General features: G+C 42.8%; 2 protein-coding genes across 5 annotated transcripts in view; one reads left to right on the top strand and one right to left on the bottom strand.

Annotated features, from left to right (window-relative positions):
• arid1ab (AT-rich interactive domain 1Ab) overlaps positions 1–12,839 on the top strand; it is a 49,466-nt gene extending 36,627 nt beyond the window's left edge. For 3 of the 4 annotated variants that reach the window (XM_072447764.1, XM_072447765.1, XM_072447762.1), the window contains 15 exons: positions 1,565–1,654; positions 1,947–2,117; positions 2,274–2,574; positions 2,989–3,134; positions 3,229–3,326; positions 3,405–3,614; positions 3,721–3,925; positions 7,176–7,308; positions 7,394–7,557; positions 7,630–7,759; positions 7,860–7,979; positions 8,087–8,183; positions 8,455–9,274; positions 9,427–9,557; positions 9,661–12,839. In XM_072447764.1, coding sequence (XP_072303865.1) covers positions 1,565–1,654; positions 1,947–2,117; positions 2,274–2,574; positions 2,989–3,134; positions 3,229–3,326; positions 3,405–3,614; positions 3,721–3,925; positions 7,176–7,308; positions 7,394–7,557; positions 7,630–7,759; positions 7,860–7,979; positions 8,087–8,183; positions 8,455–9,274; positions 9,427–9,557; positions 9,661–11,520 — 4,676 coding nt within the window. In that variant the 3' untranslated portion in view covers positions 11,521–12,839. The remainder of the gene's footprint in view (positions 1–1,564; positions 1,655–1,946; positions 2,118–2,273; positions 2,575–2,988; positions 3,135–3,228; positions 3,327–3,404; positions 3,615–3,720; positions 3,926–7,175; positions 7,309–7,393; positions 7,558–7,629; positions 7,760–7,859; positions 7,980–8,086; positions 8,184–8,454; positions 9,275–9,426; positions 9,558–9,660) is intronic. The other variant, XM_072447763.1, reaches the window with a different exon arrangement.
• Positions 12,840–15,402: 2,563 nt separating this feature from the next.
• Positions 15,403–17,377, bottom strand: LOC140362320 (uncharacterized). Its single transcript, XM_072448433.1, has 4 exons — positions 17,194–17,377; positions 17,050–17,111; positions 15,443–16,087; positions 15,403–15,410 (listed from the first exon to the last, which is right to left on the bottom strand). The coding sequence occupies exons 1-4, from the start codon at positions 17,214–17,216 to the stop codon at positions 15,403–15,405; spliced, it is 738 nt and encodes a 245-aa protein (XP_072304534.1). The 5' UTR covers positions 17,217–17,377.
• Positions 17,378–21,713: the final 4,336 nt, after the last annotated feature.

The raw sequence follows: 21,713 nt of genomic DNA, 5'->3' as shown, positions 1-21,713 counted from the left end.
TCACACAACAAAACTCTTCCCAGTCGCACTTGTGAGTTTAAAACACGCCGCTCTCTGCTGAGCTTTAGCTCCTGCAGGTCCCCGGTCGAAGCTCCGTAACCAAAAGTGCCACAAGTCGTTCCGTGCGCCACAGATTCACGTGTTTTTAATTAAATATATAAATTAAACGATTCATCGAGGCAATGAAATAATAATCAAAGCTTTTTTGTAATCGAATTATTCTATTTACTCGAATAATCGTTGCAGCCCTAATGACAATTTATAATCTGTGTTGGGCATTACATTGTTGCTATGCAATGTGTTACTGTAATCTGGTTACATTTCTAGTAACACAGTAATCTAACATGGCATAATAAAAAATGAGGGTAGTTTTGACCTATTAACTATTTTATTCTCCATATAAATCGGCTATTAAAAATGTACATATATATAAATACATACTGTATATGTATGTGTGTGAGTTTTACGCTGTTCAAGCCAAGATAAGAAACAGTGTTGTTTGTTGATTAGGAAAGATGAAGCAACACGCTTTTCACCGTGGAAATGTTTAAAGGAGCGAACTATGAGTCCAGAGCAGCGCGGGTACAGAAACAAGATGTTAGTGTTATATTTTTTGAAAGCAGCCTCTTTTACTAGATTGATTAGCTTCATATTCCTCCTAACAGTAATTAAACAGGTCCATATTTCAGCTTGTTCTTGCGTGGATCTGTCTGTTTCTTTTGTGGTTCACATCTGAACCCGTTTCTATTGCACAGTACACCACATCAATGAGCACTGCTGATAGCAGCTATTATAGTAATGCCTTATAAAGTCAATCAATCTAGTAAAACGGACCGAGTGAGTTCAGATGTGATGCAAACTAAAACAGCTGACAGATCAATCTGTAAATGTGGACTTGTTTGATCTTGGGGGGGAAATAACAATTATTATAAACGTATGTCTAATAAATAATCAAGACTGAAAATTTAAGAGTCTGCTTTCTAAAATCAATATAGCTTTATTTATTTATATATGTTTAAAAATATGTATATAAAACTATTTTAAGCTTTTGTATTATATTTAACTATTTTGTTCATTGACAATGGCAATAAACCTATTCTGATTCTTTTTTCAAAGTAACTAAAGTAATCAAAGTAGTAATCGGATTACTTTTTGTAGGAGTAATCCCAAAGACTAAAAAATGCTTAATGTACTTTTTGTTTCATGGGGAAAAGATGATTCCCACTCAATTCTTATGTTAAAACTGCAAATCAAGCATGAGAGTCTCATGTCATGGATTCAGGCACAAAGGCAATTTACCCTTAGTGGTATTTTTATTCTGCTGACTACCAAACCAGCAGAATTATTTGGAAATGTTAGTTGCAGTTTGCTATACTAGGCACCTAATGGTACATTAAAACACAAAAGTAGTCATATTTGCAACCTGCTACCAGATTAAAATGAATAAATATATTAACATCATCCAAACTAACCAAAAAGACTGAGGAAAGTGTGATTGCAAGTTTTAAAAAAAATAAAAAGACAAAAAGTGGGTGGTTGCAATAATAAGTTGTCTGTTGTGCAGGTAATCAGATGCCTCCCCGACCCCCCAGTGTCCAGTCAGACAGCATGTTGCACACTTCCGTGAACCAAACCGGGATGGGCCAGGACAGAGGTGAGTGTCAGTTCTAATGGAATACAGACTCGGAGGATGGGTGCCCGCGGAGGTCATGTTTCAGTGTTTGTGTTTGACTGCATTCTTCCATGTAAACAGACTGGATCTTTAAATAAGACTTGTACATGCTGTGTACACTCCAGGTCAGACCAGATCAGACAGACTTGCGGAGTAGTGTTAGTTTGCACTAGGTCACATCGTGTTATGTAATGAATGTTTGAAAAGACTTGGTGTTTATTTTTACCTTGCTTACACCAAAATGTGTCCAACAACATTTCCTCTTTCTATCCAGTGTATATGCGCAACCCCAATATGCCGCCTTATGGCTCACCTGGACAACCTGGCTCTGCCTTATCTCCACGCCAGTCTTCAGGAGCCCAGATGCATGCTGGGATGGGACCCTACCCTCAAAACAACTCCATGGGCAACTATGGGCCACAAAGTGGCCAGTATGGCCCACAAGGTATGGAACAAAAATGAGAGAGTAAAATTTTCTTCTGATACATTTGTAAACAAAATTGTGTTCATGTGTCTGTGAAAACATTACAAATATATTGGATGTTAGTGCTGACGTCAAAAGAGCTTCAAATTAATTCTAATGTTGCGTTAATATGTCCAGGTTATCCGCGGCAGCCAGGCTACACAGGGATGCAGAATGCAAACTATCCCAGCGGCCCCGGGATGAGCGGCTCCATGAACCCCATGTCTGGTCAGGGCAGTGGGCCTTCTTATGGAGGAATGCCACCTGGGAGAATGCCCCCGGGGCAGATGGGTGCTCGACCCTATGGCCCTGGTATGGGCTCTAACATGACTAACATGCCCCCTCAGATGGGCTCAGGGATGTGTCCTCCTCCAGGCATGAACAGGAAAGATGGTGTCCCCGCCATGCACCATGGACCCTCCAACTCCATCCACACCAGGTACAGTACACGGTCTGACGCGGCTCAACATACATTACAGATAACTGCTGCACCAGAAGAGATCTTTTTAATCTTATTAGACATTGTGTGTCTGGGCCTGTCTTTGCCTCTGTGGATGTGTGGCTGTAAAAGGGGAGTGGTTCTTCCTCCAGCTGGTCTGTTGTGTTATGGTTCCTGAGTGCACTGTAGGAATGAAGAGCCCTGGAGTGAGCCTGAGTGGAGAATAAAAATTAGATCAGCCAGGGTGATGGCTCTCTCCTTTGGGAGCCGTGTGTGTGGTTTTAGTTTATTATTGGACATTTGTGCAGTGTTTGCTGTGGCTAAAGTCTGTGCTCAAAAATCACCCTCCAACTATTTTTACATTTAAATGCTGAATGTTTCGAATGAGTGAATAACATTGGCGCTATCTTCCAGACCACCCGGCTACCCCAACATGTCGCAGGGCATGATGGGAGCAGGCTCTGGCTATGGCCCTGGGATTAACAGCATGCACGGAATGATGAACCAGGGAGGGCCCGGACCATACCCAATGGGAAGTAATATGCCAAACAACACTCCTGGTACGCATTTTTACAATTGTATTTGTCTTCATAAAACTGCTATCTAATGGTCGATAATCCCCTTTAAACACAATAATTTCTCTTGATTACTTAGGAATGCCTCCTAGTTCAGAGTTTGTAATGGACAAAATCAACCAAGCTCCTAAGATGAACAACAAAGTAGAAGGGCCTCCCAAATCTGAAACAAAAAAGGTAAAGCTCATTATTTAGCTATAGTTAGCATTGTAGTCTATGGGAAATGTGCAATAATGGCTTGTCTCCTCCTGTTAGAAGTCAAGCTCTTCCACCATCACTAACGAGAAGATCACCCGGCTGTATGAGCTTGGCCCGGAGCCGGAGAGAAAGATGTGGGTAGACCGATTCCTGGCCTTTGCTGAGGAGAAAGCTATGGGCATGAACAACCTGCCCGCTGTGGGACGCAAGCCTCTGGACCTCTTCAGGCTCTACGTGTCAGTGAAGGAGATAGGCGGACTCACGCAGGTAAACAACATGTTGATAATGTTGCAACTGCATTATTACAGTGTCCCACCCAAATGCCATGTCATGTTGCTATTGCTGTTTATCAAGTGTTTTTTATTGCCGTTAGGTCAACAAGAACAAGAAGTGGCGAGAACTAGCTACTAACCTGAACGTGGGCACGTCCAGCAGTGCCGCCAGTTCACTGAAAAAGCAGTACATCCAGTGTTTATACGCCTTTGAGTGCAAGATTGAGCGAGGTGAGGACCCGCCCCCGGAATTTTTCAACACCGACAATAAAAAGAACCAGCCCAAGATCCAGCCTCCCAGTCCAGGTGAGCGTTTTACTCTGCTGCTTTACATTCCATTACATCCCTCTTTGCTCCACTGGGCACACATCATCTGCCTATAAAGTATTCTGTTTTATTGTATCTATTAATTGCATTGAAAATCCATTCTAGGAGCCCCGTTTGTCATATTGGACGCTGCCATCCTTGGTTAATTCACTACCGCTTTAGTGTGTATGGAGTTGTAAACGAGCCGTGCAAAGCTGTATTTCACAAGAGAGTGCGCGGCTTGCCCCGGACACCTCCATTTCTTTGGGGAATACTCTGTGGCATTTGCACATGACATGACGAAAAGGCTTTCAGGCTCCGCGAGCATGCTGAATCCTTCAATAGACTCTGGAGTGCATGCTGTGTAAACTGGAGTGTCGTGGCACAGGGCAAGTGGGGAAACTATTTTGGGAAGAATGTGTAAGGTAAAAAAAATGCTCCAGCAAAATGTTTTATTCACGGTGATTTATTGTACTTCTTCATGTTGACATTTCCTGTATGATTAAGAACTAAGTGGGAAATCTTGTTGCTATTGCATTGATTCAGTTTTTGATGTTTGTTGCGGACAGGGTTTCCACATTATATTTGTCGATATTCACGTCATTGTGATAAGAGTAATATTGGTACAAGCCTAAAGCATCTTCATCGGTCCGCAAATATTACACTCCAGTAATGGAAGGGTTAACTCTTCATCCCTTCACAGAAACAAGAATAAAAAAACAGCTCTGAGCAGAGGCTAAAAACAAATGACAAAGTTACAGACTTTTAAAGTGCTAGAAAAGTTTTACACGATATATATTAAAGAAATGCTCAACAAATTCACTCGTGACCCGCGAAACATTACGCTATATAACGTTTGTGTGAGTGGTTTTGAGTGTTCGACCAGACACAGGAGGTTGAGGAGAAGCTGCTGAGGCAGAGCAACATGACACACAGACTGAAGCAGTTCAGACAGAGACTTAAGTCTGCTAAATAATCTAACTAAAAGGGGAAATTCACAGAATGTTTTGACGTCCGGTCCAGATCTAAACCTCTGTTTCATTGTTGTCATCAGTGCCACAGACTCTCCCTCACTCTCTGCCGTCCCACTCACCTGACACACGTTCTCTCAATGTCTGCAACTCTTTTCTCTTTGTCCTGTCCGTATAATCCCGATGTCCCATCTCTTCTTTGAATGTTACGCAATAAAGCATTTTTGGTGTAAAAATATGGAAGTACGCATTGGTGTGTACTCAGTATTTCACAGAGACTATTATTTCTAAGTCCAATGGCATGATCTTGATACAGAATTGTTTTGATATAAGTACTTGACTACTTTCTGCTTTCCACCACTGGTGTGTGAATGGAAAACATCAGTGTGGTCTGTAGAAAGAGCTCATCCTAAGAGCACATGGCTAATTATGCATAATAAATCAAGTTTGTGTTTTGCTAAGTCACCCTCGATGGCCCAGGGCTGTCTTGTGGAAGCCGTTTGTTTGGGAGTCTCCTCTGTCATCTATAACTGCTGCCAAGAGCCAGCCACACCAGGAGTGACCATGTGCTGCCCTGCTTTGGCCTCAGCCCAGACTCTGCAGACAGGCCGGGGGCACTGACTCAGCACGAGGGGGGTGCTACATGAGGCGTCGTGGGCCTGTCAGCTGGCATCTCGTTAGCAGGCCAGGGGAAGCCATTGAGGGCTGATTTGGCGATAGTGCTGCTCCATCACGGCGGTGTCCTCTGCCTGGTGCCTGGCCTTGGGCTGCAGGCAACACTCCCCGAAGTCACGTGCTGAGGCACAAGTGACAAATGCAGCTGAAGCTTTTTTTTGTGCATTTGGACACTTTTATGAGCTGATGTTTGCCAACATTTAAGAAATCATCATTTGTTTTACATTATTATTCAGTACTTGTTTGCCTGTTTAAAGTAATGACAGTTAAGTACCGCTAACTGGAATTATCTTTTTTTCCTTTTAATACTTGTTTATAGTCCTGCTAATCGTGGGAAGTAGGATTTGATTTGCATTTATTCACCAGGAAAATAAACCATCGCCATAGGCTTGTGTGCAGACATTTCTGGGCCAAACATTAGCAGTTCCAAGCAGTTGGTCATATAGTCTTTGTGGATCAACCAATCACAGCCCTCGCAGTCTGCAGCTTTTTGGCCAAGCTGCACGTACACAACACGTGCACAGCACAGCAGAGCCTCTCGGAGCTGTGCAGTAGATTTGAAGTTGGACTATAAACTAGCCTTTTATTGGTAACTGTATTGGCAATGTGGCACTTTATTCAAAATGACATGAATGAAGCCAGTGTAGGTGTTTGATTCGAATGATGACCTCATGTACCAGGCAGTGGTCTTGTTATGGTTGCCATCTGACCCAGCCGCTCTGTACTGCTTGTTGGCGTCTGTTCAAAGTTGGTAAAATGTGCATGAGTGTGTGCAAAAATCATGTGACTCTCTCTCCTTCTGACTCTATCATGCTATTTTCTTCACCCTCATGAGACACCCCCTCCCCTCCCTTCATCTTTGGTGGGAAATCCCTGCCCGGGGGAGGGGGAGGGGCTTGGGTGTGTGTGTGTGTGTGTGTGTGTGTACATGAGCGCTACAGCGGCTGATGTGTGAAAATGTGAATAAGTGTGACCTGCCGGTGACCCCACTGTGTGTGCCAGTTTAATGAATGGGAACCTGTGAGTCATCAAATCTGCTTAATAGTGGCAAGTCCCTGGCTTAAATTAATGATGAGCAACCAAAACAAAGTCACATGTGCACACACATCACTACGTCAGTAATCTGTCAGCAGGCATCAGAGCATTGTTTTCTGGCGAGCCCACATTTGAGGAATGATGAAACGTGCGTTTGGGAGGGGGAGCGTGGGATTGGGATGATAAACTAAAGGCTTCAACATGTTTTTTTTTTGCTGGCTCTGCACTCCAAAACCTTACTTTGCTGCTGTCACAGCACTCTGGATTTTCTAAATGGGATATTGCGATGCCAAAAGCAGCATGTTTTGACAAATTCCCCAGTGGTGCTCAGTCTATCCTTAAGACTCCATACCTGCCTCTGATCAACCATCAGCACCCGCCTTCATTTCCATATCAAAGGACATGCACTCTGAGGTTTGATTGTGTTGAGCCATTGGATTTGAGTTGTTTGTGAAGCACACTTCTTTTTAAATGGTGCATGATGGTATGTCAAAGTTTTAACACTGCCTCCAAAACTGTGGCGCAAGCTGTTGTGCTTTGTTTCAATAAGTGTTAAATATGTTTTACAGCTGGTTCTGGATCACTTCAAGGTCCTCAGACCCCTCAGTCCACCAGTAGTTCCATGGCAGAAGGAGGAGACCTGAAGCCCCCAACCCCAGCCTCAACCCCGCACTCACAAATGCCCCCAATACCTGGTGCAAGGTAGGTTTCAGTTCCTGCTCCCAGTATTTTTCCCGGCTTGTTTCAAACTTGATTAAGTATAAATTGCGTGATCTGTCTTTTGTAGAAGTAGTGTTAATCTTCAGGATCCATTTGCTGATGGTGGAGATCCTGCATTTGCCAGAAGAACCCCCAACTCTCAAGGCTACCAGCCTGGAATGGGTGGGCCAGAAATGATGAACCGGATTGGGCCCTATGACTCCAAGGACCCCTTTGGTGGCATGAGAAAAGGTAAGCTCATCTACTCTGGTAATAAGCAGCTGTATATTTGGTCACTTCTCACTGAGTGTTCCTGTTGTGCAGCTGGAGAGCAGTTCATGCAGCCGGGCCCCAACAGTGGAATTGGAGAGCAGTATAACCGGGGCCCTCCTGGAACTATGGGCAACATGCAGATGAGCCAGAGGCAGCAGTATCCTTATGGATATGAGCGAAGGTAAACCCTTGTATTATGTGTTTTAGCTGACTGCTCTGACTAACTAAGTAGGGTTTGTAGTAAAAGTTCAGAGGCATAATGAGATGTTCTGGTGCCACAGACAGGAGCCGGGCATGGGCCCTGAAGGCAGCATGGGGCCTGGTGGTCCACAACCCAACATGATGCCTTCTGGAGCCGACGCAGGGATGTACTCGCCAAGCCGCCCTCCACCACAGCCGAGGTCTGTTATACACTTGTTACATTTTTTATTTAGAATGTAATGTGTAAATCTTTGCTTATTTTATTGTCTTTGTGTAAAAAAAAAAATAATAATATTGTGTGTGTTAGGCATGAGGCCTATGGCAACCAGTACACTGGACAAGGAGCTCCCCCTGGTGGTCCATATTCAAATCAACAGCCAGGAATTTATCCACAGCAGCAACCGGTGAGAACATTATGTTCAGTGGAAGCCAGTGTCTTTCTGGTGCTTTATTTTCAATATTCAGATCTTTTAAAAATGATGTATTTTATTCAGAGATTAATGAAATTCATTCAAATATTCATCTAACAATATTACAATCATTAAATACTAAGTTAAAGATGTGTTTCTTTCATTGAAAATAAAGTAACAGTGTTTGAATAAAAGTATAATTCCATGAAAGAGCTCTTATTGCAAAAGATTTCTGTTTCAGTTATGCATTATTGTTCATTTTCAGAACTACAAGCGTCCTGTAGACGGGGGCTATGGTCCTCCTGCTAAGCGCCACGAGGGTGAGATGTACAATGTCCCGTACAGTGGTCAGCAGCAGCCTGGGCCCCAGTCGTCAGGGCCACAGGGTCAGCAAGAAATGTACAACCAGTACAACACGTACCCAGGGGGAGAGCGCAGACCGCCTGGACACCAGAACCAGTTCCCCTTCCCTTTTAATCGGGACCGAGGACCAACCTCTGCAGGGCCTAACACCCAGTCACCCATGGCCCCTCAGATGATGGGCAGCCCCATGCCTGCTGGCCCTGATGGCCCCCAGGGGCCTATGTGGCAGGGTCGCAATGAGATGGGCTATACCAACTTCCCTAACCGGCAGGGTCCCCCTGTCCCAGGTCAAGGTCCTAGCTTTCATACCATGAACCGCTCAGAGGAACTGATGTCATCAGACCAGCGCATTAACCATGACGGCCAGTGGCCTGGGCACATGAACCAGCGGCAGCCCCCGTTTGGCCCTGGTGGCTCTGGGCCGCCCATGTCCCGACCTCTGCCCTCCACCTACCAGACCTCCCAGAACCACATTCCTCAGGTGTCCAGCCCTGCACCCATGCCTCGCCCCATGGAGAGCAGGACGTCCCCCAGCAAGTCACCCTACATGCACCCGGGCATCAAAGTGCAGAAGGCCGGCCCCCCGGTGCCCGCCTCCCACATCGGACAGACTCCAGTGCAGCAGCCTCTCATCAGGAGAGACGTGGCCTTCCCCCCAGGATCTGTGGAAGCGTCCCAACCCCACCTGAAGTCCCGCAAGAGACTCACCATGAAAGATATCGGTACACAATCCTCATTACTTCTCATCTGTCAAAGTGTAACAGTCAAACCTAGGTTGACTTGTTTGTTTCTATAAATCATTGTAATTTTTTTTTTTTTTATATGTCATTTTCTTTATAGTTCTAGTTTAAAGTTTTGTGTGTTGTGTTGTTAGGTACTCCTGAAGCCTGGAGGGTCATGATGTCCTTGAAGTCTGGTCTACTCGCTGAGAGCACCTGGGCCTTGGACACTATTAACATCCTGTTGTATGATGACGGCAGTATTTCCACTTTCAACCTTTGTGCTGTAAGTTCTCTCTGTAGCTTCTGTAGCTATATTGTGTAAACGATGATAATGTCTAATGTTAGTGTGATTTATTTGTAACTCTGGTTTATTCTGTTGTTTGCAGCTTCCTGGCTTCCTAGAGTTGGTTGTGGAGTACTTCAGGCGCTGTCTCATCGAGATTTTTGGCATCCTAAAGGAGTATGAAGTGGGAGACCCTGGTCAGCGCGCCCTTCTAAACCCATTTGCTGAGGACGTGGACTCTGATGATGAGGTCCCAATGCCCGAGGGAGCGGACATGTGCACGGATGATGAGGAGGAAGAGGAGGATGAGGAGGAGGCCCGTCCAGTCGTCCAGGTGAAGGAGGAAGTGCACACCCCCCTGAGCAAGTCTGCAGAGGACCAAGAAGACCACAAGGAAATGGAGTCTCCTGTTAAAGAACCCTTTAGCTCTACCTCAGGGTCTCAGGACCCCAATGTCCACTTGGAGAAGCCCAGACAGGCCAGCAAATTTGACAAACTGCCCATCAAGGTGATCCGAAAGAGGAACCCTTTTATGACGAAGCACGCAGCCAAGCTGAGGCAGCTGCAGAGCTTTGACAGTGGACTTGTACACTGGAGCATCGGTGGAGGGGACACTACAGAACACATCCAGACCCACTTTGAGAGCCGGATGGACGTTTTCAAACGATGCAAGCGCACAGCAGCCCCCGAGGCCCGAAAGAAAGTACCTCAGGCAGCGTTGGGAACCCCTGACCCAGGCAAGCCCAACAGTGAAGACAAGCCTCTACAGCCCCCTCAGCCCAACAACACAGACCAGAGCCCCCTGCCCATTGGAGTGCCTGTCACCGCCACCATCGACGACGTCCTGTCTGCTCGCCCTGGCTCGGTCACAGAGGAGGTTGTACGAGGAGGGGCGGAGGAGCAGAAAGAGAATGGAAAGTACCTGTTCAGCATTAACCCAGAGCTCCAAAGCCGTCGGAATATCAAAATCCTAGAGGACGAGCCCCACAGTAAGGACGAGACACCCCTGTGCACGCTGTCCGACTGGCAGGACTCGCTGTCCCGCCGCTGTATCTGTGTGTCCAACATCATCCGCAGCCTGTCGTTCATCCCCAGCAATGACCTGGAGATGTCCAAACATCCAGGACTGCTGCTGCTATTGGGGCGCCTTGTCCTCCTTCACCACCGGCACCCCGAGAGGAAGCAGGCGCCCGTCACCTACGAGAAGGAGGACGATGAGGACGAGGGCGTGAGCTGTGAGCGGGACGAGTGGTGGTGGGACTGTCTGGAGGTGCTGAGAGAGAACTGCCTGGTCACATTAGCAAACATCTCAGGTCAGCTGGACCTGTCCCTCTACTCTGAAAGCATATGCCTGCCACTGCTTGACGGCCTGCTCCACTGGGCCGTGTGCCCCTCTGCAGAGGCCCTGGATCCCTTCCCAACGCTGGGGCCCCATGGCTCCCTCTCCCCCCAGAGACTGGTCCTTGAGACCCTCAGCAAGCTGAGCATCCAGGACAACAACGTGGACCTGATACTGGCCACACCACCTTTCAGCCGCCTGGAGAAGCTGTACGGCTCACTGGTGCGTCTGGTGGGTGAGCGAAAGGTGGCCGTGTGCCGAGAGATGGCGGTGGTACTGCTAGCAAACTTGGCGCAGGGCGACAGCTTGGCGGCCCGGGCCATAGCTGTTCAGAAAGGCAGTGTGGGAAACCTGCTGGGCTTCCTGGAGGACAGTCTGGCAGCCACTCAGTACCAGCAAAGCCAGAGCTCGCTGCTGCAGATGCAGCACCACTTTGAGCCCACCAGTGTGGACATGATGCGGCGGGCGGCCCGCGCCCTGCACGCTCTGGCCAAAGTGGAAGAGAACCACTCAGAGTTCACTCTGTTTGAGTCGAGGCTACTGGACATCTCTGTTTCCCCTCTTATGAACTCTCTGGTGTCCCAGGTCATCTGTGATGTACTGTTTCTGATCGGTCAGTCATGACAGCTGGGGGACAGTGTCCGCTCTGCCCTTCTGTTCCCTTACGCCCACTTTTTGTGTGAGTGAGTGTCTGTGAGTGTGCCTGCGCACTAAACTGACTGTCCTTTTCTTCTTTAATTTATGCAAAATCACCTCGGATTCCACTGTCTTTACCCCTGCTTCTCACTAAAGGAAGGAATATGATGAAGTAGCTGTGGATTTTATGATCGATGCTGGCACAGAAGAGCAGACTGGGACCCAGACGTAGGACAGAGTGCACCGCCCTGCAGAAAGTACTTGTTTTTTAATGAAAAGAAAAATCTCCAGAAAAATGAAACTGTAACCAAAGTTGCTGTCTCGTTTACAGTGAGTTTGGGGGATCCATGCGCTCACCTCTTCCTTTGGGGGTCAGTAGGAAGAAGGGTGTGCAAACTTGACAATATTCTGGTTCATGTTTGGAGGCTACATAGACTCACAGACTGTGGTGTGGTATAATTGCTGTAACTTTGGATGCTATATACTCAGCCCCACAGGAACCACATTATTGGCTGTGAACAGATAACTGTCATGGGAGGCCTGTGCAGTAGATTGTAGAACTTTTCTGTACTGTACACCTTAAAAACTGTAAACATACTGTAATAATACTGTTTCACACTGAGATACGCTGGCTTGGCAGCAAACTGTAGTTTTTAAACAGTTTTAGTTCATGTCAAGAGAGAAAACGGCTTTCCCCCAAAAGTATGGTGAACCTACAACACCCCGACCTCTTGTCCCTTGATTGTATGACTTGACCCTTATATTAAAGTCACCTCTTTAGGACTGGTCCTCAGCTCTAGATGCAGTCCAAGCTGCAGTGTATATATGATGTTGTACATTACACTTCTCTCCTTCTCATCTTCTGTTGCTCTTCACCATTTTTAATCTATAACGAGTTTCCCTGCATCGAGTAGGCCATGGGACTACTCTGCCCCCCCTCTGCTCCGCAGGCTGGTGCTGCGGACGGAGCAGGTGGGTCTGTGGTGTTCAGCTGCTGACAAACACCACAACGGACACGTAAAGTTTGAGTTTGTCTTCAGTCTGGGTGTAGATTGTCATATCCAATCATGTCTGCGGTTCCATTTGAGCTCTCAGAAAGACAAGCTAGACCTTGATGAAGAAACTATTTGATTCTGTTTATTTTTTCCAGTGATGCGGATTCTGCATATTTGTATTTCAGATGTAGCTAAAACTTGATGTAAATTCCTCCCTTTTTCCTTTTTTTTGCTTAATGAATATCATTTATTCAGTATGAATCTTTATACTATATGTTCCACGTGTTAAGAATAAATGTACATTAAATCTTGGTAAGACGTTTGCTGTGGATTTATTCAGTGACTGCTAAACTAAGGCAATAACATAAAAAGACTACCTTCTTATTCTCCCTAAAATGTCTCCAATTCAAACTGAAGCTGTTCTGAATCCTTTGGAGGGAGAAACTATTGTCTAGACTCTGTACTTGCTGCTTTTGGTGCGTTATTTACGCTAGGTGGGAAGTTCAAATTCCGTCTAGTTTTTTTTCTGATAAACAGATGGATGAGCATTAGTTGGGTTTTGTCAATTTCTTTCTCAAAGCTGAAGCTAATCTTACAAAAAATGTATTAGGGACTTGTAATTCAGTTTTTAAAAAAAGTCTAGGTGGAATGCCAATATAACAAACTGAAGAACAAAAAAACAAACTGGCCCTGATTATTCCCAGAATGGTTTTGACTGAAAAGTGGGTTATTTTTTTATTTCACCTTCCAAGGTCCTTGATATTTAATTATTCTAAATGGAGAAATTTCATCTGGGCTGTACCAGTCTACAGGTACGCTGGAATTTAAGGGGTTCAGAGCCACATTAGATTCACAAATCTCTACCTTTTGTTAGGAAATATTCTAGTAATGCAAAATTACTGTGAATGTTTACATGCACATTTGAAATGCCAGGACAGTGTCCTGGTGCACTAGTATACTGAGCCTTTATGCTCTAGCCAGAAATACTTTTAGGAGTCAAAAAAGGCTTGGATGAATAAAAAGTACTCATCACATTAAATTAGGTTTAGTTTTTTTTTTTTTTTTTAATATGTCCCAGTGCACCATCTTGTGATTCAACCCATAAAATAAATTCTGATTCAATAAGCTCCTGGTTTTCAGTGTCAAACTGGAACAGCCATGTATGTGGAAAGCTAATTACCTGCTGCAGGTGCATGTGAGATCTATCACTACCGGAACGCTAAACCAGTGTTTGCATTTACACTGGATTTTGATGAATATCCAAATCACTGCAATCTGAACTCAGGACTCTTAAGGCATCTGCTGGATTTCAGTAATCTTCGTGAACAGTAAATACCACACTGGGCTGCCAAGGATTTGTTCTGCAGAATCAGGTGTACAAATCTTCTGTTGAAAAGTTGCTACAAACTGGGCAAACAATTAAAACTTACATACTCTTGCAGACAACATTCAACCTTTTCCTCCCAAGAACTGGTACCAACCATATTTTTTCCAAGGACCAGTTGAAGGGGGCCGTGCCAGTAACTGTTTTAAAACTTTATATACCCTTCTAAAAAAACTTTAATTACTTGTTTGCCGTTTAGATGAATTGGCTCTATAGTTCCATAAAAACAGAATATAGGGACAATAAGACTAAGTTACATTTGCCTCTGGAGAGCAATAGATGCTGTATAATAAAACCCAAAGAAACCATTTCCATGGGAACCTTGAGGCAGTGCATCCAAGCAAGTTACAAGGCAGGTCTGTGGAGATGGAAGACCAGTCACTCCATTTTGGCTAAAAAACTGGGCTTTAAGTACAAGCAAAACATTAAAATGTAAAACAAATTACTTGTTACTGTAACATTGGATCAAATAATATCTTAAAACATTGAGTTAAGCAAATGTTTGACACCATGTGCATCAGTAGCCTTTTTTTTAAATGCAAACTTTCTTTCTCATTTGTGGAAATGTTCATTTTTGTGCCATTGTTTTTCCCTTGGGCCCAGGACACTCTTGTAAAGGGTCTTTTACCTGGTTAAATAAATAGTTCATAAATATTCAGAGCAATGTCAGTGCAGGTGATGCAGTGTTTAGAGTTTGTGACGTGGAAAAGGAGCAGAGACGACTCTGGAGGACTTTTACTGTACCCAGCTTCAAATTACAAGGCTAAAATCTACTAAGTAGATCTGTTACACCCAGCTTTTTAGGTCCACCAATAATTCAAACTTTTCCTCAAAAGTTTAAATGGCACAACATGTTTATTTAAAAATGTACACCTTTGTGTCAAATTTATATTATCAGATTGATCAGGTTCACATTTGTTATGTAAGCAATATCTTTGCTCTAAGAGTTTTATAAAAATAATTCTAGTTATATTCTAGCTATAGTACTGCTCATATGGTCCAGGCATGACAAACTTGCACAGAAGTAGTAAGCTAGACAAGTTGAACCCAATTTACAGCCTTTGCAATTTTTTCAAAACGACTGTCTCAAGACTCCAGCTGCACCTAAAAAGAGGGGTGGAAAAAAAAAAAAATTAAATGAGACTTTAAGTACATAAACAATTAATGTGAAAATCACCTGTCAGCTGATTTGACCGGACCCTCATCCACCTGCTCTTCTGGTGAACGCTCTGCTGCAGTGGCGTGTGCGACTCGGTGTGACGAGGGGGGAAAGTGTACGTCTTGGCTGGATGTGGAGCCGCTGGCTTCTTTGGCCGGTGTGTGGTTGTCGTCCGCTCTACAAGCTCCTCGTCCCCCAGCCGTTTAATAGAATGCCCACCGAAGTACCACGGGATGTTGTAGAGTCTAGTGGGGGAAAAGCGCATTCCTGGGCGTAGTTTCTCACTCTGGTGAACTGGGACTGGCTTCGGGATCCGGTTATAGTCCGACCCTTTAGGAGACTGCTGGAGACCAGACTGCCAGGAGTTTGGACGCTGGGAAGTCTGTCCGAGGCGAGATGGAAGGTATGGAGATTTTCTAGAGCCGCCAGTAACTTTTCTTCCATGGGAGAGGCCTGATGTTGCCTTGACATACTCCTTTGGTGGAGTTAATTTACTATTCCATTTCAGGCCTTGGGTTCCCTTATCCAAACCATGCATTTGTTTCAGGGCTGTGGGCTTCTGTGAGCGCGACTGGGACAAGAGGGTTTGTTTAGAACTATGGCTGTCTGGTTTGCTATACACATACTGGCTAGTACGGACAGCACCCTGCTGGCCAGGCCATGTCCGGAGAACACCATTGTGCTGCTTAGAGTCCTGCTTAGAGTCCTGCTTACTCACAGAACTTCCACTGGCAATGGAAGTTGACAGACCAAAGGTGTTTTTAGGTCGGACATTTCCATAACTTGTGTCCACATTGGAGCCTTTAGGATTAGTTTGGGAGCTCTGGGAAAACTTGACTGGAAAGGCCAGTGAGGCGGTGTGGGCATACGGTCTCTGGTCAGCTCTGGCGCCTGTAGAACTGATTTTGACCACATAGGCCTGTCTGAATTCATCCTGGGGTCTGCTGCCTTCAAATCTGCCACGTACATGTGAGAGGCCAACTGGAGTGTTGGTGCGGTCTGTGCGGGAGCCTTCACCTAAAAAGACACACAATTCATCTTCCACATTTCCAAAGCCAATAAACAGCAATCAAGCTTCACATTACGTTTAGCAGAACACATTTACTTAGTGGGACTGGTCTTTGGCTAAAAGAGGTTTCCAATTGCCCCCTGAAGGAGGAAAAAAAAAAAAAAAAAAAAAAAAAAAAAAAAAAAAAAAAAAAAAACTCATTCCTCATTGGAATTAAAAACATTTCTAATTGGAAGACAAATCAGATCTTTAGATGTCCTAACAAATGTAAAGCCGTGTACACAGGCGCCACCAGTGCAACACAACAGCAGTGGAGAGCCCAAATATTGTGCGTTGAGACTGGAGCTGCTGTATATTGCGGAACTACTGTTGGGAAAAATGCAATTTATTCAGACAGAATGTGATTAAAAAACAAAATTACATTAGAAATTGGGTAAAGTTGAATAGACAGAATCCAGAAATTCAAGCTCAAAAAGATGAATTCTGAACCATGTAGTGTCAGAGTCATCATTCTTGCAGAGACAAGAACATAGGTTCTACCACAGTACAACCATGATGACAGCCGCACAACTGGACTGAAGGTAGTCCTTTTTTTTATTTTTTCTATTCCTTGTGATTGTAAGACTGCTTTCAAGCAACCACAATAGGCAAGACAGCTAATTGACTTTTACTAGAGTACAGTACCTTCCACCTCTGCGCTTTATAAATGTAGCATCAATGAAAAAGGGAGAACATCCAGATGCAGAGCTACTCAAAAGTATCACCCTTAGCCCATGTTCAATGGAGCGTGTAGCTTAAACTGTGCTTAGAGCAGGGGCCCATCAGAGCATTTGGGACAGGGACTACATTTGGGGGAACCACAGTTGAAATTAAAAAGACCAACAGTGGGATCTAAAAGAGTTTTACAATCTCCATGTGATCAGTTGATTTCCTCTTACGTCTTAGTAAAACATGTTATATTTGTGCTTACCGTCTGGTAACACCCATGAACAGCAGATGTGCACTGCTTGAATAAAGACTATCAGCAGAATCCTGTTCAGACAAAGCACACGGTCAGAAAATAGAGCAGCTTTAATCAGAAATCTCTCCACAAAACGATGTTGAATGAACTCACCCCAAATTAATTCCACAAGTCATGTCTGTGTGCTGTGTCACGCAGCCGGGTGTCCCACTTGTCCCAGTCCCCACAGCCCTGAAGCTCCCCGCGGCGGAGGAAGACCGCGCAGGGATTTTAAACCACGCGCTCAATCAACGCTGATGACGCGTGATTGTCTTCAGGTGTGTGTCACGTGACGTCCATCTGCCCAATAGATCCATGACGTCAGCCTTCAGCCAAACTGCAGGTAAACGCAGCAAAGTCACCCAAGTAGATATAACGCAGCAGTTACTTTAACTGTGTATCATGATAGTACTATTATCATGATAGTACTATTGTCATGATAGTACTATTATCATGATTCTGTTTGGTGAATGCAGTTACTTCAACTGTGTATCATGATAGTACTATTATCATGATAGTACTATTATCATGATAGTACTATTATCATGATAGTACTATTGTCATGATAGTACTATTATCATGATAGTACTATTATCATGATAGTACTATTGTCATGATAGTACTATTATCATGATAGTACTATTGTCATGATAGTACTATTATCATGATTCTGTTTGGTGAATGCAGTTACTTCAACTGTGTATCATGATAGTACTATTATCATGATAGTACTATTATCATGATTGTACTATTATCATGATAGTACTATTATCATGATAGTACTATTATCATGATTCTGTTTGGTGAATGCAGTTACTTCAACTGTGTATCATGATAGTACTATTATCATGATAGTACTATTATCATGATAGTACTATTATCATGATAGTACTATTGTCATGATTCTGTTTGGTGAATGCAGTTACTTCAACTGTGTATCATGATAGTACTATTATCATGATAGTACTATTATCATGATTGTACTATTATCATGATAGTACTATTATCATGATTCTGTTTGGTGAATGCAGTTACTTCAACAGAATCATGATAGTACTATTATCATGATTCTGTTTGGTGAATGCAGTTACTTCAACTGTGTATCATGATAGTACTATTATCATGATAGTACTATTATCATGATAGTACTATTGTCATGATTCTGTTTGGTGAATGCAGTTACTTCAACTGTGTATCATGATAGTACTATTATCATGATAGTACTATTATCATGATTGTACTATTATCATGATAGTACTATTATCATGATTCTGTTTGGTGAATGCAGTTACTTCAACAGAATCATGATAGTACTATTATCATGATTCTGTTTGGTGAATGCAGTTACTTCAACAGAATTATGATAGTACTATTATCATGATTCTGTTTGGTGAATGCAGTTACTTCAACTGTGTATCATGATAGTACTATTATCATAATTCTGTTTGGTGAATGCAGTTACTTCAACAGAATCATGATAGTACTATTATCATGATTCTGTTTGGTGAATGCAGTTACTTCAACTGTGTATCATGATAGTACTATTATCATGATAGTACTCTTATCATGATAGTACTATTATCATGATTCTGTTTGGTGAATGCAGTTACTTCAACAGAATCATGATAGTACTATTATCATGATTCTGTTTGGTGAATGCAGTTACTTCAACAGAATCATGATAGTACTATTATCATGATTCTGTTTGGTGAATGCAGTTACTTCAACAGAATCATGATAGTACTATTATCATGATTCTGTTTGGTGAATGCAGTTACTTCAACAGAATCATGATAGTACTATTATCATGATTCTGTTTGGTGAATGCAGTTACTTCAACAGAATCATGATAGTACTATTATCATGATTCTGTTTGGTGAATGCAGTTACTTCAACAGAATCATGATAGTACTATTATCATGATTCTGTTTGGTGACATTTTTAATCGTGCAATAAAGTGCAGTAGCTCAGAATCACCAGAAGATGGCAGGATTGCTTCGGCTAAATATGAGACGGTTCATACTAAATAAGAGATGGTTCATACTAGAGCCAGGTTCATATAATATAAAAGTTAGTGGAGTAGCCAAAAACGTTACTTCAAAGTCAAAGTAAAAAGTAGTGTTAAAAAAACACTACTGTAACTGTTTGAACGTAAAATCAAATGCATAATAAGTTATGTATTTTCTTATGCATTGGAAGGACAAAAGTAAGTAAATAAGTGAGTAAGTAAGTCAATAGCATTGTGAAAATCTGGTATTTGTATAGGTCAGACACAAAAATGAGAACAACACAATCATATCTGTATGGAGCGGTGCAGGAAACGCAAATGGTCAAATTAATTTCCCATCGTCACATAAAGGTTTTGTAACTTAGATTTGCTCAAAGTAGGAAGACGTTTCTCAAGCAAGATAACCTTTTAGCTGCTTCAAACAAATGTTATTCAAGAAGGCATTAAAGTACGGTGTCCAAAAACTACTCCAAGAAGTACAATTTCTTCAAAAAAGTAAATGTAACTAACTACTACCCTCTATTCATATATTTAGCAGAATAGTACTTTTAATTTCCTAATATTTCTTCTTTTTTTCCTCCTTCAGTTTTATCTTGCATGAAAAGAGTGTATGAGAACACATTTTACTGTTAATATAACTGATGTCTGCAATAAAACAGACAAGGACCAGAAAAGAAGGCTACAATGCATTTCCTTTACTGTTTTATTAGAAGCCCTTCAATCATTTATGCTATTACTGAATGATACAATTAAAATCGTATAGAATTTACCTGAAACCTTCTATCTATGCTGCCTTGTGTTATTAAAGCATCAGATTGGTGGGTTTATTATTAATATGGTCACGTTAACTCTTCTTATATCCTGTGTCATCCACAAGGTGTCAGTAAAGGGAAAGTAACCATGAACAAGTCAGTGGTCCTCAAATGCTTTTACAAATTACAGTGGGAATCACAGGGTCTTTCACGATTCCATGCGATACACAATACATGGCTCACAATACGATAATATCACATGCGATAATCTATATATTGCCCATGATATTCTACGGTACATCACTATTTTTTAAAGAACAATATACATTTGAACAAAATGTTTCTTTGTTAAACCACGACCTGCATAAACTCAATACACCCATTTTAATAATCAAAACAGACAAAATGTCATTTTTTTTGTGTAAATGAATGTATTTTCTTCAAACAAGCAACACATTTGCTTTGAGAAACAAGACTTTTATAAGTATTTTCAAATAAGGAGTTATTATAAGCAAGAAATTAAACAAGGCTTATAAATCAGAACTTTCAAGGGAAATATAAAATGGGGAATAATATCTAAATAATAATATCTAAATTCTATCAATGCATTGCTGATCTGAACTCTACTGAATATATTCAAACCAAACGGGAAAGTGAAGGTAACCTTGTGTTGGTGGATGAGGAATGGGAGAAAGTGTTTGTGCGTCCCAGTGGAGGACCTGAAAGTCACATGTCTGGAGGGAAATTTGTTGGAAAAGTGTGTCACATTTGTTCATAACCCCATGTTAGAGTGCACATTACTCACAGGGAAATGCAGACTGTTGGAGAAACTGTGACAGCCAGGAGCAAACCACAGACAGTTTTTCCAGCTTTAGAACTATGTACGTTCTTGGGCCTTAGAACTCTCACCATGGACACAATAAAGGAATATAATTTTGGCATCAGGGAAAAAGCCATCACAAGAAAATGGATGACACAAAAAACATTTACGACCTTTAAGGACTGGACTGACATTATAACAGACATTAGACATGGGGGAAAAAATACTTTTAGACTCAATTTGAAAATGAACAAATTTGTGGGTGAGAAACTTTGGGTGAGATGGGACTTGAGATGGAATGGAATGCGACAACTCTTTGTTCTTGCCTGGTTTCTTATTATTAGGCCCAAGCCGAAGGACGAGTATCGTCCTGGCGAGTGACGTATTAATATTGTATCCGGGGGCTGGAAAAACACAAAAATCAAGTAGTAACCTAAGACGGATATGCTAGTGAGTGGTATCGAAAAATTAGAACTCTGTACGTTCTAATTTTGAGTGAAGGTTCCGTAAAAAAATATTACGATATGGCGATGCTGCCAGGTGTGTTTTACTAGTCAAAGGTCAGAGGTCAAAGGTAGCTCTATCACTGTCCCAAGTCTCATGTGCCTAGGCCAAAGATTAAGCGTTTCATGTTTTTTATTTTTTGAACTAGTTGGCACTGTTGCGGCAGCATCGCTGTATGATAAACAGGAAGTCAGCCATGTTGAATCAGAGTGGCGCCCCCACGTTTGACTTTTTAGCCCCTAAATTGTCCTTGTCTTAGGTTTTTTGTCCGATCGAGCTCAAAACAACACTTTTTGCGTCTAAAGACATTAACAGTTTATAAATATTCAAAAAAATTTTGACACTTCTTACGGTCTCTGCGTAACACGCCCTTAAAAAAGGCTTAAAGGTGGTATGGACGATTTTTTTCAGCAAATTTTTTTATCATATTTCCTCGTGGCGTGGATAAATCATTTGTCCTGCCACGTATCAATCATAAAACGCACCTACCGCTCACCTGCAGCTGCGTCAGGCTCGTCCCCACGTTTCCGCGTGCCTAAGCGCATGGATC

This window comes from Eucyclogobius newberryi, unplaced genomic scaffold (assembly GCF_026437365.1).
Source record: "Eucyclogobius newberryi isolate DKJ021-1_F unplaced genomic scaffold, fEucNew1.0.hap1 SCAF_16, whole genome shotgun sequence".
Taxonomy (NCBI): Eukaryota; Metazoa; Chordata; class Actinopteri; order Gobiiformes; family Gobiidae; genus Eucyclogobius; species Eucyclogobius newberryi.
This window is presented reverse-complemented; position numbering and strand designations above follow the sequence as displayed.

Bases quoted from the DNA above. Each gene is read 5' to 3' on its own strand.
- LOC140362320 (XM_072448433.1), bottom strand. From the start codon at position 17,216: ATGACTTGTGGAATTAATTTGGG. The intron at 17,112-17,193 runs GTGAGTTCATTC...TTGTCTGAACAG, and splicing joins ACTTGTGGAATTAATTTGGG to GATTCTGCTGATAGTCTTTA. The intron at 16,088-17,049 runs GTAAGCACAAAT...GTGTCTTTTTAG, and splicing joins TTCATGGGTGTTACCAGACG to GTGAAGGCTCCCGCACAGAC.